We start from the raw sequence: 17,140 nt of genomic DNA, 5'->3' as shown, positions 1-17,140 counted from the left end.
AGGAAACAAATATTTCTACCTCTTCTCCAGACTCCCGGGAGACTTCACGCTGCCCCTTGTTTAAAATTTAGCAGTGGCTTAGCTCGGGTATGCCAGGATATACGTAGCTGGTTATTCTTGGTTTTCCTGGTTGACCAGGCTTAGCTTATCATGCTTACTGCTGCTTCAATGACACACTCACGGCATACGCATTATGTGACACATGTATATTTATTAAGCGGCTCCGGCGCAGCGCCACCAACCGCCCCAGGACTAAGCTAGTTACACACGCGCACGCCGGTGTTGCTGCGACGCACGAGCCATCGGTTCCACACCCGGCCACTCCTCGCATGATCAACAATTGGACCGGGACGCCACGTGCGAAACGGAGGTTGGCGAAGACGCTGGGCGCTTGGGGTGTGTGAGAGACGCCGTGCAGCGAGCAGCGTTCTGTGCGCCGTGTGACGTCAGTGCTCCTCGCGCGTGCGCAGCACGGCTCTGCCGGAGCCACGCGAAATTGCTCAACCTCGGTCAGTGTAGCTCATGCTACAAAAAAAAAAAAATGGCTCCAATCGACGCTGTGAAGACGGTTGGAAAGCAGCTGGAAACGACACCCACAACAATTGCCAATTCTACGTCACTTGAATTCATACACGTGACCCTACAAAGAGTGAAACCAGAGATTCTGAGTGCCGTTACGTAGAATTCGCAGGGGTGGCGTCCCGAAAGTAGAAGCGTCGGCCACGGCCGGGCCAGAGCGGCGGCCGCCGCCGCTGTAGCCCGGACGTGCGTCGGCAGAAAGAAAACGTCAAGGAGCGTCATTCGAAGGGTGAGACAGCGGAACCAGGCCATCCTGATGTGCTAGCTAGGGGCTATACCACCACGCGACACAAGCGCGGACACCGAAACAATTCGGCATGTGAGCTGAGTAATTCCCATTTATACCGATTTAAAGTAGTTTTTTAGTAAGTTTGAGAATTGCGCGAAAGCTGAGGGAACTCTTATAATCACTATTCGTCAGAACCAATTGGTCCTTTCGCCTTTTGTAATACCTGTTAAAACACAACCGAATTGCAATTCCCCAATTTAGAAAACGGAGTCCCATAGGTGGCAAGCAGTGCGCAAAAGGTAGTGTTTGTCTAGCGGCCAGATGCCTGTATTTGGTCTCTACATTTTGTCCCCCCGCCCTCCCCCTGCAAACCAGTCTTTAACGTACTTTTGCAGTATGACGACCTAATTCCGTCGTGTCCGGGTTCGCTTGTGTCCGGGTTACCCAGGAAAGGCTTTCGAGCAAGTTAATCAAGCCGTGCGAAGGAAGCCATTCACGCCATTCACGCGAAGCTGCGCCAAAACAAGCCCAAAACAACCGTCGCTAAAAAGACAACAAAGCCGGGTCGTGCCGATGCGTCCGCCGGCGTGAGCGCCCGGGGAACGCTGGGTTAGGGACCTTACGCTGGGTAAATTCGCCGCGCCGTCTACACTGTGCTCCGTGAGTGAAAACCGCCCTTCCCTCCGCAGCCGCGTTGGGCCTCCTTTAAAAGGTCAAACGGTAATAGCAACGAAAGTTTTCACTAGATGGGATTCGCGTTCCGCTTGGAACGCTCGTGGAGTAGGGCATCGTGATTCTATAAATGTTGTAGTAGGGTGCCTCCATTCACGCGCGTCTCGGCGGTACGACAGCGCTGAAATCGAGGCACCCGGGCCGGAGCAGTGGAACGCGGTAAATTAAAATTGACTTGAGCAATCCTCTAGCCTGTTAACTTGGGAGGAACGAGACGGGAAAGAACAGCATGAGAGGTGAGCGGGGAAGAGAAGAGAGCAGAAGCGCCAGTCGACTATCGTCTTTCGGCGACATTTGCAACGTAAGGAGCAGATACGCGGCCTTTTTTTTTTTTTTTCGCCTCGCTGGTGCGCCGCCACTTGCGTCCGAACCGACTCGTGCAATTTTAAACACTGCATCTGCGGCGACTGCGGTTAGCGTGACCGAACTGAGGTGGCCAAGCTCGGTTTGCGTTAACCACGGTTAGCGGGATAACTGCAGTTTCGTCTGTCGTGTAACGCAGCAAACTGCGGTTTTATCTAACCGCGGTTTGCTTAACCATGGTGAAGTGTGCCCGTGTAACTAGGGTATTACTCGCAGATGTAATCTGGCAGACCTTTCGAATTTACTTGTCAGCCAGTAGCGAGCAAAAAATTAGCTTCAACCTATTAAAGCACACTGTATGCTTACTTCGAGTCGGTGTGCTGGTTGGAATGCAGTGTAATTTTCAGTTCGTTTGCGGCTGATGGGGGACTGGATAGCACGCATTACGTCCTGCTCTCGATCACAACTTGGTATTTTTAATAAGACAAACGTGTATAGTTTAGCACTGTTTCAAACAGAATACAGGGTTTTGAACATAAATATGCCCCTGAAGTGCACTGGCATTTCCCTTTAAGGTAGCCCTTAAGTCCTCCTTTACTGCGTTTGCTGTCTCAGGAAAGTCCAAACGCAATGCTTCGCAAGCATGGGATGTTAGAAGCGTTAACCCTCAGTGGGGAAATAATTTGTGATTGTTCCAGCCTTGGTAAGGCACCGTGAAGTAATTTTCACTATATACACATTTTCTGGATCCGCGTATACCAGCCATTTGACGTGTTGTGGACTAAAGATGCCACGCACAGCCTCAAGCGGATTATATTGAAGTCTTGCGCTATCCCTGATGGCATTAACACTGCACCACACTCTTGCGAGGCATTTTCCAATCGGTGATCCTCATCTAGCCCGCTCTGCTTGACTTTCTTTCAGGTACCTGAACATCGACATGATGACGCCGTACATAACCGTTCCTGCTTGGATCTACTCGGTGGTAAGCATGACCGGTGGTCATTTTTGTTTGCAATCTGCTTAAAAGCAAATGCAGGGCTTGCATCTGTTTCTCACCGGTCTCAGCGGGACTGACTAGGTTTTTTTTTAACTAAAAACTTTGACTATCCGCTGGGCGTTGCAGTGGTGCCACTATTCCACACCACTCTCAGTGGCCTACCATTTGCTCATATAATATTTAGTACGTAACCACGACTTTTAAACTACCACCTGTGATGTAGCTGATGTAATTATAGTGAACTCCCGTTAAGACGACCTCGAATGGACCATGATAATTTGTTCGTCTTACAGAAGTTGGTCTTATCAGAGGCCCTCCCAAAAAAGGATCGGCAACAGTCCCATGTGCTTGCAAACATATCTTGCTTTAAGATGGTGAATAAAGCAGACTTACAATGGACAAAAAGACAAAAAGATCATTTATCTCAGTGCGCCACTTGATAGAAGAATGTCTTCAAGTGGTCTTGTCTGGGTTTATCCTGTCCAAGCGGCGACAGAGAGCGTACACCCGCTACCACCTCAAGCAACAGCGCAGCAGAGACAGACAACGCAGAAGAGAAACTCCTCGCTTTCTCGGCGGTGGCGCGGTGCGGCTCGTGACGCGAACCGATGCGAACACTCAATAGAGAGTTTTCCGTCCGTTCTGTCGCGTATGTAGCTAGCGTGTTGACCGGGACCCGTCTGGGCACTTGGGCATTCGTCACGGTAGGGGGATTAGTTCCGCGGGCCTGCCTTCGCCATGTCCGCGCCTCCTCGCCCTTCCGCGCGCTCAGGCGCACACCGGTCCCGGTAAACCCGGTAACAACGTACGCGACGGAACGGACGGACTGCTAAAACTCTATTATCCCGCTGAGAAACGGCATTGGTCAGGAGGGCTGCTACGTTCGCGAACAGGAAGTCTCCGTCATCACTTCTTTTTTTACATTTTTCATCCTCCTAGTTCTGCGCCTCTGTCCTCCAGAGCAGAGCAGCCACAAAATTCGCCCTAGCTCTTTATTTTTCTTTCCTTTGCCGCTGGCTGCGCGGGTTGAAGGGCGGAGGAAGTGGTAGCTTTATCCGCGTGTCTCCTTTTTTATCGCTACCTTCCCTCCACCGCGGCGCGAATTCGCTTCGCACAGCGGTTTCCTTTAACTTTTCTTTCCCTCTGGTCGCGTGAATGCCTCGCCGCACCCCGCCGAGACTGCCATGTTCGCTACCCAGAATCGCCAGCAGCGGTATTCACCCCGAAAGTTGTTCGCCTTAACCGAAGAGTACGTGCAAGGCTGCTCGTATTAAGCGGATTTCTTTTGCATTGTGTTAAGGGAAATTTACCAAACAACCTTTCCTGCGTTGTTCGGCATAGGCGAGAATTCCTCTTAACCGAGTTCGTCTTAACGGGAGTTCACTCTACTGTAAGTGCCGAATACTTTGACGGCCACGAATGCGATCAATGTTGGCAATGAGCAGCAATACTGTGAAAAATAAAAGTGAGGCGGCTTGACCAGGGATTTCAAACGTTTCGCCAACTTACTTTGTCAGTTACATTCAAAGCCGTTACGACAATCACCAGAACGATCGGCAACTGATCGCTAAGTTCAAAACAACGGGCCGCGTAATCACTGACGTTTGTCACATTCCACATTACTCTAACGGCCACTAGTGTCTGCTGTGTTCTATCAAGACAAGTGTGCTTCCGCACCAAAAGAACTTCAATTTTTATGCGTTATTTTCTTGTTTTTTTTTCTTCAGAAAAATATCCTGCAGAAGTTTGCGGGCAGCGAGGTGATAGAGCGTCGCAGCTCTGGCCGCGTTAGCACCCGCCTGGACGAGACCGAAACTTCTATGGTAGAGCTGGACCTGCTCTCGAACTCCATCTCGCAGGCAAGCCTGACTCACGGTGTTCTTAAAATTTGTACAAATGTGTCGCTGATTTCGCAGGCACACATCTAGATATTTCCCTTCAAAATAAACTGGGTGACATGATTCATCGTATCCATGTTATCATTCGATGATAGGGAAAAAAATCCCCGGCCATCTCCACTAACGTGAAACCTTGGGACGGGCGAAGCATGCAGTGTAAAAGTGTATTCTCGGCGCACTGGCGTTTTTGCCCAGGGAGATGAAACCGTTGGGGAGTATAGACGTATGCAGCTTTGCTTGAAGCACGAAGCGTTCTTGCACGAGGCGTTGGAAAACGAGTGTGACGATGTGTTCTTTTAGTACGCGTTACGTTCTAGCGAGAGGCGTCAACGAGTGTCCCGGTATTTTAGTCCGTGACTACATGAGACGACGATATGAGACGACGACATGCGGCGCCGACATCCCAAGCACCTGTGGGGCTTGGCCCCTAAAACGTGCACGCAGTATGCCAATCCGTAACAAGAAATGTTGATGCAACCAAAAGTAATTATCAGTGTCACCGAAATTTCCCAGGTAACAAATGGGCTAGTACCGCTGTGTCAAAGCCCTATTGAAAAGGCACGACCCCTAAGAGGGCAGCTCTGATAACTTTACGTGGTTAATTTCAACAATAAAATAGTGCACGCCCCTCTTCCTGCACTTTTCGTTTATGTCCAAGGGCAAAATGGGGATAAATTGTTTCCTCTGCAAATTAATGTTAATTTGCGGCAATGCCCAATCCGTATTGTTTGTCCGAAAAGGCGATCAGGTGCACGTAATGAACAGTTTACACGCACAAGTGTCGGAGTCATTTTGTGTATTGCGATCACCGCCAAGCCAAATGATTTCTTTTTTCATTTGTGCAAAAAATACAGTTTTAGCAAGGGTCAATATATTTGTATTTTGAAAAAAAAAATGCAGGGTCTTGGGTGCCGAAGCTGCCGCTGTGATATAAAGTGCACGTAGTAGATGGCCTAAGATCATAAATGTGTGCCCAACTTTCGAAACATTGGCAGATTTGTTTATTCCCTCCAGAAAGAAACTGTTGGTTGGTTCGTTGGTTGGACCCTTGAATGACGAAGAAACAGTTGTCAAGGCCAAGATCAAAACCGCCATCGTCGTTCTGAGCAGCTCTACATCTCAGGGACCGCAACTGTGTTTGTAATTAACTACTTCTTTTGTGAGCGAAGTTGTTTGGTTAACTTTTCGATGCGTCGCAAGGCACAGTTTTGCCATTCGAAGAACAGATGATGAGGTGTCTATCTTGCAGGATAAGTGTGATTTGTTCTCAGTGTCATCATCGTCACCGTCATCATCATCATCATCATAATCATAATCATCATCATACTCCTATTAAGGTTCACTGCAGGACGAAGGCCTCCCCTACTGGCCTCCATCCTGCTCCTGCCATTTGCTGGTCGAGTCCATTCCTTGCCTCCGAATTCCCTTATTTCGTCCCTCCATCTATTTGTAATGGCCTTCCCGTTCATCTCGCCCCGTCTCTCGGCATCCACCCTGTAACCTGTTGTTCCACCGGCCTAACAATGTTGCCAGCCCAAGTCCATTTCTTCTGCTTATTTTGAACTCTAATATCATCTACTCGAGTTTCCTCCTTGATCCAGGAGGCTCGTTTCCGGTCTCTGAGCGTTACACCTATCATCCTTCGCCTCCTGGGCCGACTTAAGTTCGCTTTCCAGTTTATTAGTAAGGTGCCCAGTTTTTCCGTTTCACACGTCATTATCGGCAGCACGCATTGGTTGTTTACTATTATTTTCAGTGACAGAGGTAGTTTAATTTTCATTACCTGGCAGTGCTTGCCGATTGCCCCTCAACCCAAACCTTTTCTGCGCCGGTACGCTTCAACTAGTTTCGGCGTTGCGTTGCCTAAGCTGAAGAGGGCGCTTTCAGCATGCTTATTAACAACAGAGCTGTCCGCCGTATAGCGTTACAAAAAAAAATACCAAGAAAAAAGAGCGCACGTGAGCATGCGCGCAGCGTCGAGCAGGCTTGCGCGTGGGTTTGCGCCATTGGAAGCTCGCAAAAAAATCTACCGAGCGTACGTGAGCGTGCACCTCGGGAGGAGCGCCCGGCGTCGGCCAGTGCAGTCACGGCAAGTCACGGCAAAGATGCTACGTTTTCTGCAAAACGCCCGACGGCGAGGACCATCAGGAAGCGGTCCCCTCATAGCAACTGAGATAATGAAAGCTGAACGATATACTGGACGCGGCACGTCCAGCTGGAGTTATTCAGCACTGGAGTACGCGCACTGTCAGTCGGTCATACCGTTCCTTCGACATCAGCGGTGCTTTGACTTTCACCCTTCATGGATGACGAAGTTCTGCTCCGCGTAGGAGGCCGATTACACAAATTGAATCCGAGCATAGACGTCAAGCACCCGATTCTGCTACCTGCGCGGCACAAGTTTACCTAACTGATCGTTTTGGCAGCCCATCACCGCACTCTTCATGGTGGAGTCGAAGCCACGCTGACGGAAACGCGAGAACAGTTCTGGATTGTGAAGGGACGGCAAACCGTCAAAAGGGTGCTGGCCCAATGTCTGACGTGCAGACGCCGGAGGCTGACTGCCCAAACCGCACCGTTTGCTCCATTGCCAAGCGACAGAATCATGGCAGCACACCCGTTCTCTCTGGTCGGCCTGGATTTCTGTGGACCACTCTACGTTGAGGAAAAGCTCCTCCGGCAAAAGCCTACATTTTATTATTTTCATGTGGTGTCACTCGTGCCATACATTTGGAGCTGACTTTGGATATGACACCGACTACCACGCTACTGGCGTTCCGTCGGTTTGTGTCAAGACGCGGCATACCGAACACTGTTACTCTGACAACGCTCAGTCGTTTCATAGTTGCGCTCGAGCATTTAAGGCCGCTGCGTCAGCCCTCCAAGAATATGCGACTGGGCTCAATGTGCAGTGGAAATTCATTGCTGAGCGAGCCCCTTGGTGGGGTGGCTGGTGGGAGAGTCTCATTCGCTCCACCAAGGACGTTCTCAAGCGTTCAGGGCGCAGTAGCCTTACTACCGAAGCTCTGTCCACCAGCCTTTGCGAAGTGGCAGCTGTTAATAGCCGACCTCTAACATACGTAGAAGACCACCCCAATGAAGGAGCGCCACTTACGCCTTCCCACTTCCTGACAAGTAGGCGTGCGCTTTGCATGCCGCAAGAGTTAGCGGTGACCAAGACGTCGTCAACCCCAGCTGACCTACGGCGACGAGCACGCTACCATCAAAGGCTGACGGCTGAGTTGTGGCGCAGATGGAGGAACGCATACTTGCTGTTACTGCGTTCGGCTCACAGCTGTCCCCAGGCTACTTCACCTCAGCTGAAGGTGGGCGACGTCGTAATAGTGCATGACGACAACGCTCCGCCAATGCAGTGGAACTTGGGACGAGTGACAATGCTGCTCCACGGCGTCGACGGCGTCGCTAGAGCGTGCTCGGTGCGGATAGCAACGGGTCACGTGATAAACCGTCCAGTGCAAAAACTTTACCTGTTAGAATCAGCCGTTTAAACATCTTGGGCCCGCGGGAGGATGTAGAAAAGAAGTCCCGTGCGTGAGCACGCGCCACGATCGTCATCGGTGTTTGTTCGAGGACAGCGAATAAAGAATCACGTATCGCTCCGTCTAGGGCTCTGGGCCTTGTGTCGCGATAGCTTCCACGACAGCCAGCTCGACCTTCGAGAACACTCTGCCCAGCGTTCGTGGCGCAATCTCTCGCGTGTTCTTCTACTCGCCAGTTCACGTGCGTTCGTGCCTGAAGTGGGGAGCAGATGCCGAGTTCGCGCAGCCGGTTGCCGCGGGTTCTAGCGCGTGCTAACGCGGCCCACTTTGGGAAAGGTGTGAAAGCCTGCGGACAAAACGGTGCGGGCCTTTCAGTCATAGAGAACTTTCAGAGGCGAAAGTTCGGAAATCCATGTGAGGGGAAACAGCCGGGTCTCTGACGAAGGAAGAGGGGCACCAGCTCTGTTGTGCCTCCAGCCTTGCACCACTAGGACCAACTGCGCAAATTTTTTACCATTACTTTAGATTTACTCATATTTATTTGTAGCACCACGGCCAAGCTTTTTGGCGGTAGTTCATCGAGCATTTTTTTGCAGATGCTCTGCCGACTCACTAAGCAAGTCTATGTCGTCTGCAAACCTCAAATGGCTAAATTATTCCCGTTAATCCGCAGCCCTGCGTTGCTTCAGTCGAGCTTCCTAAATACCTCCTCCAGACACGCTGTGTACAGTTTTGGCGAGATGGCATTTCCCTGCCGTACTCCCTTTCCGATCGGGAGCTTCTCGCTTTACTTTTGAATGGTCATCCTGCCATACATCTTTCACAGTATATATGTCGTCTAGAAATCCTATGTGGGTGTTATCTAGTCCCTAGTCTTTCGATGCTTCTAGCACTGCTTCCTTGCTTAGTGAATCAAAAGTAGTGTTTTTGTAGATTATAAATGCAATGTAAAGGGAATTATTATACTCCGCGGATCTTTCGTTGATGACATGGATGTGATCTGTTGTAGAGTATCCGCTTCCAAACTCAGCCCGTTTCCGGGGTTGTCAGAAATCTAGGCTGTCGCATATGCGGTTAACTAGTTCTTGGAGTCTGCTATTACCTTAAACAGGTCGTACACAACTGGGCCCGTAATTCTTGAGATCTTTGGTATCTCTATTCTTGTAAATCACAATTATGGCCGCATTTTCCTAGGCTTTGTGCACCTTTAAAACTTTTAAGCATTTGAAAAAATAGGTCGCCAAGTTTTTTTTAAGATCCACGGTTATGATGTCGTCACCTGCAGCCTTTCCTCTCCTCGTGCTCTTGAGAGCCCTTTCTACAAGCTTCCTCTTAGCTTACTAGTGGGAACGCTAGCTAATCTTGTAGGGTCAGTATATAGTTTCCTCTAGTCTACCGTCGCTGGCGTAAAGTTAGGTGTTCGTCCCGCTACTTTTGTTACCTCGTCAATGTCGTGTGTAATGTTACCCTGCTCATCTCTGAGTGCGTACAATCTGTGTTTTCCAATAGCTAGCCTCTTCTCAGTTGCTTTTGACTTCCTCCTGTCTCCAGAGTTTCCTAAATCACTGTGATGTTGTAGGCACGCATTTCGTTCGTTTTACTTCTGTTAAGCAGTTTAGACGCCCTTACCAATTCAACTTGATCCTCCGTACGCGACAATTGTATTCTCTCGGTTCCTTTGTTTTACGAGTTAGCTTGGCAGTCTCTTTCTTGAATGCTGCTTGTCCTACAGTTGCTGCTGACTCTGTAATTAGCGTTGCTAGGATCTCCTTTAGCATGTCCACACTGTTCTCGTCCACACCGGTTAAAAGCGCAATTCGTTGGTAGGATTATTGTAAACCGGTGCACCAATTCTCTGACTGACTCAATGTTAGGTTTGCTACTTTTCGCTAGTTTTCCCTCTTTTCCTCTTTAGGTAAAACTTCATTTTGCACCTAATCATTCTATAATCGCTGCTTGGAACGTTGTCTAGCACCTCCACACCCGGCACAATACCTCTGTTGTCACATATAATGAAGTCAATTTCGTTTTTTGTTGTTTTACCGTTGGGACCTTTCCATGTCCATTTCCTATTCTTCATTTATATGTTTATCAACCTCAAGTTATTTCTCTTCGCAGATCCCACCAGTGTATCTCCTCGACTGTGGCAACTGCCTATTCCAAAGTTTCCCATTTGTTTGTCAGCTACTTTTGCGTTAAAGTCTCCCATCGAAATTGTGAACTGTGTTATCTTCTTCATTGCCGGTTCGGCGTCCTTTTAAAAACTACGTCCTCATCATCGTCACTAGCTCTTGGTGCATAGGCTTGTACCACCTTTAACCTGTGTCGCTTGTTTAGATTGATCACGACTACGACCATTTCGTTAATACCAAAGAATTCCTCTACGTCCCGTGCTAGCTACCTGCTGATCAAAAGTCCCTCCCCGTGCTTTCTTTTCCGGTTCCTCGGTAGCATTGAATATACCCGGTACTCAACTCCATTAAGCCGTGACCTCACTTAGCCATATGATATCGCATTTAATGTCCGAGAATTCCTCTAATAGCCCAGCTAACCCAGTTCCCATCGAGCGGCCGTGTCTGGCTTGACCGCCGCCGATGTCAGGTGCTCTGCAGCTGGTGGGGACTGAGGGCCGAGAATTGGGTTGCCAAAGTGCATGGTTACTTTTACATTGATAGGTATACGTAAATGGTGGCTGCTCCATGAAGTGAGCGCACTACATATAGCGACTACTCTACGTAAAAATTACTGTGGGCACTAAGGTCTTCTCACCTGGTTTGAATGCGAAAGCATTGTGTCAAAGAAAATTGATGAAGTGGCCATGACCCTCTGGTGGCAGCCGCCACCTTCACTGGCCAATGCCCCTGAGTGGGTATGTATGCGAATTAGCCCTGACCTTTGACGTCACCTGCCATCACAATTGGCCAATCTGCGTGTGTGAAATTCAAAGGTCATTTGGAACTCCGCACTGAAGAGCTGCGAATTTGCATTACGGTACGTTCATGCGACCGACATGAAGCCGCAGAATATCGCCGGCAAGCCATAATTCTTCCGCATTCTAAGCTCGTGTTTCATGTGGCGTAGCGTGTGCCTGGGTTCGATTTCTGTTCCCGTCAAGTGTTTTCTTCAGTTGAAGGCACTTAAGGTTTCGGGGCCGTGCACTGCTCGCAACGCCGGGTTTTTCACCTCACGCGGCATATAATGCGTCCCCATACTCAGTGCAAGGTGGCTGTTCTATTGAGGGAGTGCGCAGTTAGGAATATTCTGCATGCCGTAGCGAAGAACGTGGTACCTGCAGGGCTGGTACCACGTGCTGGTCGGTCTGGTGGCGGTGGGCTTCGTGCTGCTGCTCGGAGGCCTGGCCTTCTTCTCTCAGTACAAGATGAACGACGTCATCATGTCCGTGGTGGTGAGCGTGCAGGGCGTCTACGTCCTCCTCTACGCCCTCGAGATACTCGTCGTGGTGAGCTGTTTGCATTTTGTTCCGACTCCGAATTGAGGGGGGGACAGAGAAGTGTAAGTGCGAAGGATACTCTAGCGTAGCCGGTCACAAGTTTTGGCTGTTTGGTTTTTTGTCCGCCATCTCGCAACTCTTGAGTCAGTTTGAGCCCCAACTACAGCCATGTGTTTTAGATTATTTTCTCCTAATTCACTGAGTTTCTGTTCGAATTCCTGTTAGAAGCATATACTGATGAACCCCGCAAATTTCTGGGCGCCGGTTTTTATACCGTCGATTTATATAGACTGCAAGCAATCGTGGCATGGCGTATACATGCGAACGTTGCTGGAGCAACATGACCCCTTTCGGGCGGTGGTTCGGCCAAGCGGGCCAGGTCTTCCTTGCATTTGGAAGTTTGGGTCACGCCGTGCCTCCCAGTGCTCCTCACTGGTGATGAAAAGCGGGGTGGGATGGGATCGGAGCCCGGGCAGTGGGATGCTATCACCTGCAGTCCCATGTGATGTGGTGCGTGAGGGGCAGAACAATGCGGACATGCGTCCAGTATGTCAGGAAAAATCGTGGACATGATGGCAGGGGTGGGATGGCCAGAAAGAAAAGACACATTGACAGCGCTGTGCAATGTGTCTTTCTCTGTGACCGTGCCGTTTTTGAGCGCATTTGCTGGTAATCCCGCCGGACCACCCATCCCCTGACATCCCACCGGTGAACCAAGCCTTGGGCCGCAAGTGTAAACTAAGCTTTGAGCGACTTTAGTGCAAACGGCGCACTGTCTCCCCCTGGCGGCAGGTGTACTCGATGGGCATGTTCAAGATGGGCCGTGACGTGTGGCGCCAGCTGGACCTGATCATCTTCTGCCTGGTGGTGTGCGAGTTTGTGCTGACCAGCTTCGTGACGGTCAACATCGAGAACAAGGTGTACGCGCTGTTCCTGCAGATAAGCTTCATCCTCCTGGTCGCCTGCCGCACCATCAAGACGCTCCAGAAGCGAGTGGTGCGTGTTGCACGCCGGAAATCACAATTCAGAGTTGTTAGTCTCTGCAGCGGGCGGGGAAAGGAGTTTAAAAGGGACAGACAACCGATTCTTGTGCAGTATGTGCTCCCTATCCCAAATGAAAGGGCATCGCTTGAAACACCCTGAACCGAACCGGTTTCCAAGGTGAGCTTCTACAACGTTTGGAAACAGAATTTTTGCATCTACTAGCCCTAAGTATGCTGCAACAAGAAATAAAGAATGCTGACAGCCATGACAGTTGCGCGGCAACAAGCGCTTGACTCTACGTGAGATAAAAAAGATGAAAAGAGGTGTTTGAAAAATCGTGGGAGCTGTTTTTACACGTGCGGTAGTTCCAGGTTCAAACATTACATGACGCTACTTTTGAGATTTTCGAAAATTTACGGCCAAATTGAATTTATTGCCGCCAAATATTTCTCCAATTCCTCGTGGTTATTCCACTATATAAAACGTTGGCTTCCATGAACTAGAGGATAATGCGCTTCACAAAAATTGCTTGGCTGTCCCGTTAAACAAGTGGAGGGAACTGGGCGCACAAAACCCCCACAGTTAGGAAACCGCTCCCATTGCTTGCGTTTGGATTCTCGGTGTCGTCTTCCATCGCGCTGTACAAAGTGTCGTTTTATGTTCACCTCGTTATTTTCTGTTCTCAGTGTATATATATATATATATATATATATATATATATATATATATATATATATATATATATATATATATATATATATATATATATATATATATATATATATATATATATATAATGTTACGTAGCGGCAAAGCAAATGACTCGAACCATGTTGAAGATGAAGCGATGTATTAAAAGGTAGAATGATCTTTGTACAGTATTTACATAGCTTCCATTCCAGAGCCCGCGCCAGCAACTTCGTTGTCGTCGTCATCCTCGTAGTCCTAATTCCCTCTGGGGCATTGTCTGCCTATATGTGAGTACCGTGACATGACCCCCCGGTCAAGGGAGACCGTCCCGGTCGAAGCCGCGGCAGGATGAACTTGTGACGCAGATGAGGAATGCGATGAGAATGTGCAAGTAATAATCGCTTGCCGCCACGGATGCCAATGATGTTCTTGGGGATGCTGGCCCCGCAGCAGCGATGTCTTCATGCGTGACAGCGTCGGCGGTTGTAGGAACCACGCTGGACGGAAGGGCTGGGGATACGACATTTGCGGCTTGTCTCGTCACGGCGGTCCCCTGCAGGTCTTCGTCGGCGTCTCACGGGCTGGGGTACGGGGCGGAGGACATGGTCGAGTTGTGGTCACGGCGGGGCTGGGGCTGCCCGGCGCGGCTCCCTTAACGTTGACGGCTGGGTCCACGCAGATGGCATGCAAAGCTGGGGCCAGTAGGGCATGTACCCCGCACGCTCCACCAAATGTTACGTAGCGGCAGAGCAAATGACTCGAACCATGTTGAAGATGAAGCGATGTATTAAAAGGTAGAATGATCTTGGTACAGTATTTACAGAGCTTCCATTAGAGAGCCCGCGCCAGCAACTTCGTTGTCGTCGTCATCGTCGTAGTCATAATTGGGTCATGACCTGTGGGTTATGACGCCCCTTTCCATAGGGACGATTTCCCGTGCAAGCCGGGTGGACTTCCCAAGCACTGTAGTCCCACACAAGGGCCGAGCGCCAGGCAGAGGAGTCGCTTGTGCCTATTTTACCGGTAGGTGCCCGGCGCCACCAAGGCACACGAATGCACATGGTGCCCTCCACAGCCACGGTGGACGCTCAACTTGCAACCGCCTGTGGCCGGACATGCCGCCAGACTTTTTCACCCCCGGCAATGGCGCAACGCGGCATAATGGCCGGGGGTCCCGCCAGATGGACAAGGTTGAGGGGCCCCTCACTAGGGTAAAGGCAGCTTTCCAGACGTGAAATCCCCTTTCAAGGGTCCGCACTCGACCAGGGACGCCTGTACCCGTTAAAGAAGCCGGTGGGTGCTGGGCGGTACCAGAATTCGAGCGCAGTACCTTCCGCATACGGGGCGAGTGCTGTACCTCTGAGCTATCGCTACAGCATCGCTACCCTACAGCATGAATTCGCAAAACTGCGGTGGGGCAGGCATCAGACTAAATTTAGAGTAACAAAATGCACTAAAAAATTAATCGTATACACCCAGTGTGAAATCTGCTCAACAGCGTAGCGCCGGTTCTCTTCAGTCGGCTCAAACGTTAACAACGAGAGAGAGAGAGAGAGAGAGAGAGAGAGAGAGAGAGAGAGAGAGAGAGAGAGAGAGAGAGAGAGAGAGAGAGAGAGAAACACTTTATTAAAACCGGGCCCTGTTAGGCGGGGCGGGTGCCCAGCAGCCGCAGCTGCTCAGCGACCTTGGCTGCTCTGTCTGTCCGTCACAGCTTGTTGCGTCGTCAGGTCAGAGCAGCCCAGCGCTGCCTCCCAGAGCTCCGGGGTGGTGATTGGGGGTAGGGGATCGTCGGGACAGGCCCACACGTGGTGCTGCACGGTGCCCTTCGCGCCGCATGATGTGCAGTTGGGAGAGGAGAATAGGGAGGGGTGAATACGGTGAAGGAGAGCTCTGTTGGGTAAAGGTTCTGTTTGTAGGAGTCTCCAGAGTCGTTCTTCCGAGTAGCTGAGAGAAGGGTGGGCGGGGGGTATCGGAGGCGAGACAGGCGGTAATACGTGGTGATGTCGTGGTAGCCCAAGAGGCTGTCGCGAGCTGACCTGGCTCCGTGGGAAGCAATGGGGCTGGGGGTATGCCCGGGAGGTGAGCGCTCGGGCCGTTGCGTGAGCCGCCTCATCGCCTCCAAGCCCAGTGTGGGCAGGAGTCCAGATCAGTTCTACTTGGGTGGTGGGTGGATTTTGCATAAGAAGTTTTAGGGCCTGGGGTGAGATGGCACCCGCAGTAAAATTTCGAATGGCCGTTTACGAATCGGATAATATGAATTCAGGTGTTGGCCGGTGCGACAGGGCTAGTGCGATTGCCGCCTCTTCCGCCGCCGCAAGTTCCGAGGTACGAATAGTGAGGGAGTTGATTGGGGAGGCGTTGGGGGCATTAATGATCGCCAGGCCGAAAGAGGTCTTGTGCCGGTACTCGGTGGCATCTACGTACACCGTGGCGGGTCGTATGGGGTAGCGTTCTGCTAAGGCTCTAGCTCGTTGCTCTCTGCGGCGCTGGTGAATATGAGGAAGCATATTGCGGGGTAGGGGACGTACTTTGAGGCAGGAGTGGGTTTCAATGGGTATGGGGAGTTTTGGATCTCTAATAATAGGCGCATTTAGCTGTAGGCGTTGAAGGAGGTGTTTGCCGGGGTTAGTTTTGGCTAGGCGGCTTAGTTGGCTCATCCGGTGCGCCTCTATCAGCTCTTGGACCGTGTTGTACGCCCCTGTTCCTTCTAGTCTGGCAGTGGAGGTGCCGGGTGGGAGTTGCAGAGAAGCTTTGTATATTGTGCGGATAAGGCAATTGATTTTGGCCAGTTCTGAATTAGAGGGGAGGAGGTACGGGAGAGCATAGGTGATCCGGCTTACAACGAACGCTCGAACGAAGCGGAGCTTATCTGCTTCCTTAAGCCGAGCAACGGCAGTGCTGTCGCCGCGCGAATTCTACTGTTTGCGCAAAGAATTTGTTAGCGAGCGGCGCGAGACCGCTAGAGGGAAACGAACCAATGCACTGCGAGACCACTGTGCCCATGCTCTATCGGTGGGTATGTGAACCGCCAGCGAGGTGGCTCCCAGACCCAACGATAAAGGCCGCCGGCGGGTCTGGGAACCTGCTCCTATACTATATAGCTGCGTAACGCGCGGCCCGTCGTAGACGGACGAAAAGTTATACAACAGCCCTGCTGCTAAAAATGAAATTCAGGCACTACAAATAATGCACTACACGACAAAATACGAGTAACTGAACACAAATTTAACCATGTACCCTGGGTTAGCGGACGACACCTTAATTAGCGCCGCATCCGCAAATGTATACGCACTCCTTCCATTTTATTTGGGAACTTGTACTGCAGAGTCTACACAACCCAGTTGTTTAAGCTTAGGGAACAGGCCCAGCTTCATTCGACAGAGAACGAACTGGTTTAAAAAATCGTGTTCGGCGCTGCAGGAATGCTCTACAAGTGGCGCAGCGTTTCCCAGTCACCGGGTTGCATTGCAGGTACTGTTCGTGTGGCTGTGGGACCTGCTGGACGGTGTGCTGAACCGCAAGCTGTTTTACGCGTACGACGTGAGCTGGGCTTACATCACCGCCGAGGATGAGGCCATGGCCAAGTCCGGCCGCTTCGTCAAGAACGCGCAGCTCGCCGCACGCATTAGGGACACGTGTGGACGCAACAAGCTTCAGGCAAGTGGATTAAAAATTACGCCCACCTCCCCTCGAGGGAACCCTGGTGTGATGCGACGCTGAAGTGGGTTCCATTGTGCGTTTCCGTTGGGTCGATTACTCGAATTGCGTGAGCAA

At 50.7% G+C, this 17,140-nt stretch overlaps 1 protein-coding gene across 1 annotated transcript in view; it reads left to right on the top strand.

Moving 5' to 3' along the window:
* LOC144161613 (sperm-specific sodium:proton exchanger-like) overlaps positions 1 to 17,140 on the top strand; it is an 87,178-nt gene that overhangs the window by 21,818 nt on the left and 48,220 nt on the right. Inside the window, exons 9-13 of the mRNA XM_077692250.1 lie at positions 2,768 to 2,828; positions 4,571 to 4,702; positions 11,516 to 11,701; positions 12,485 to 12,688; positions 16,838 to 17,023. Of these exons, the coding sequence (XP_077548376.1) occupies positions 2,768 to 2,828; positions 4,571 to 4,702; positions 11,516 to 11,701; positions 12,485 to 12,688; positions 16,838 to 17,023 (769 nt within the window). The remainder of the gene's footprint in view (positions 1 to 2,767; positions 2,829 to 4,570; positions 4,703 to 11,515; positions 11,702 to 12,484; positions 12,689 to 16,837; positions 17,024 to 17,140) is intronic.

This window comes from Haemaphysalis longicornis, unplaced genomic scaffold, assembly GCF_048455015.1.
Source record: "Haemaphysalis longicornis isolate Haplotype H1 unplaced genomic scaffold, Haemaphysalis longicornis Haplotype H1 scaffold_12, whole genome shotgun sequence".
Classification (NCBI taxonomy): domain Eukaryota; kingdom Metazoa; phylum Arthropoda; class Arachnida; order Ixodida; family Ixodidae; genus Haemaphysalis; species Haemaphysalis longicornis.
The sequence above is the reverse complement of the archived record's forward strand: the minus strand, read 5'-3'. Positions and strand labels throughout refer to the sequence as shown.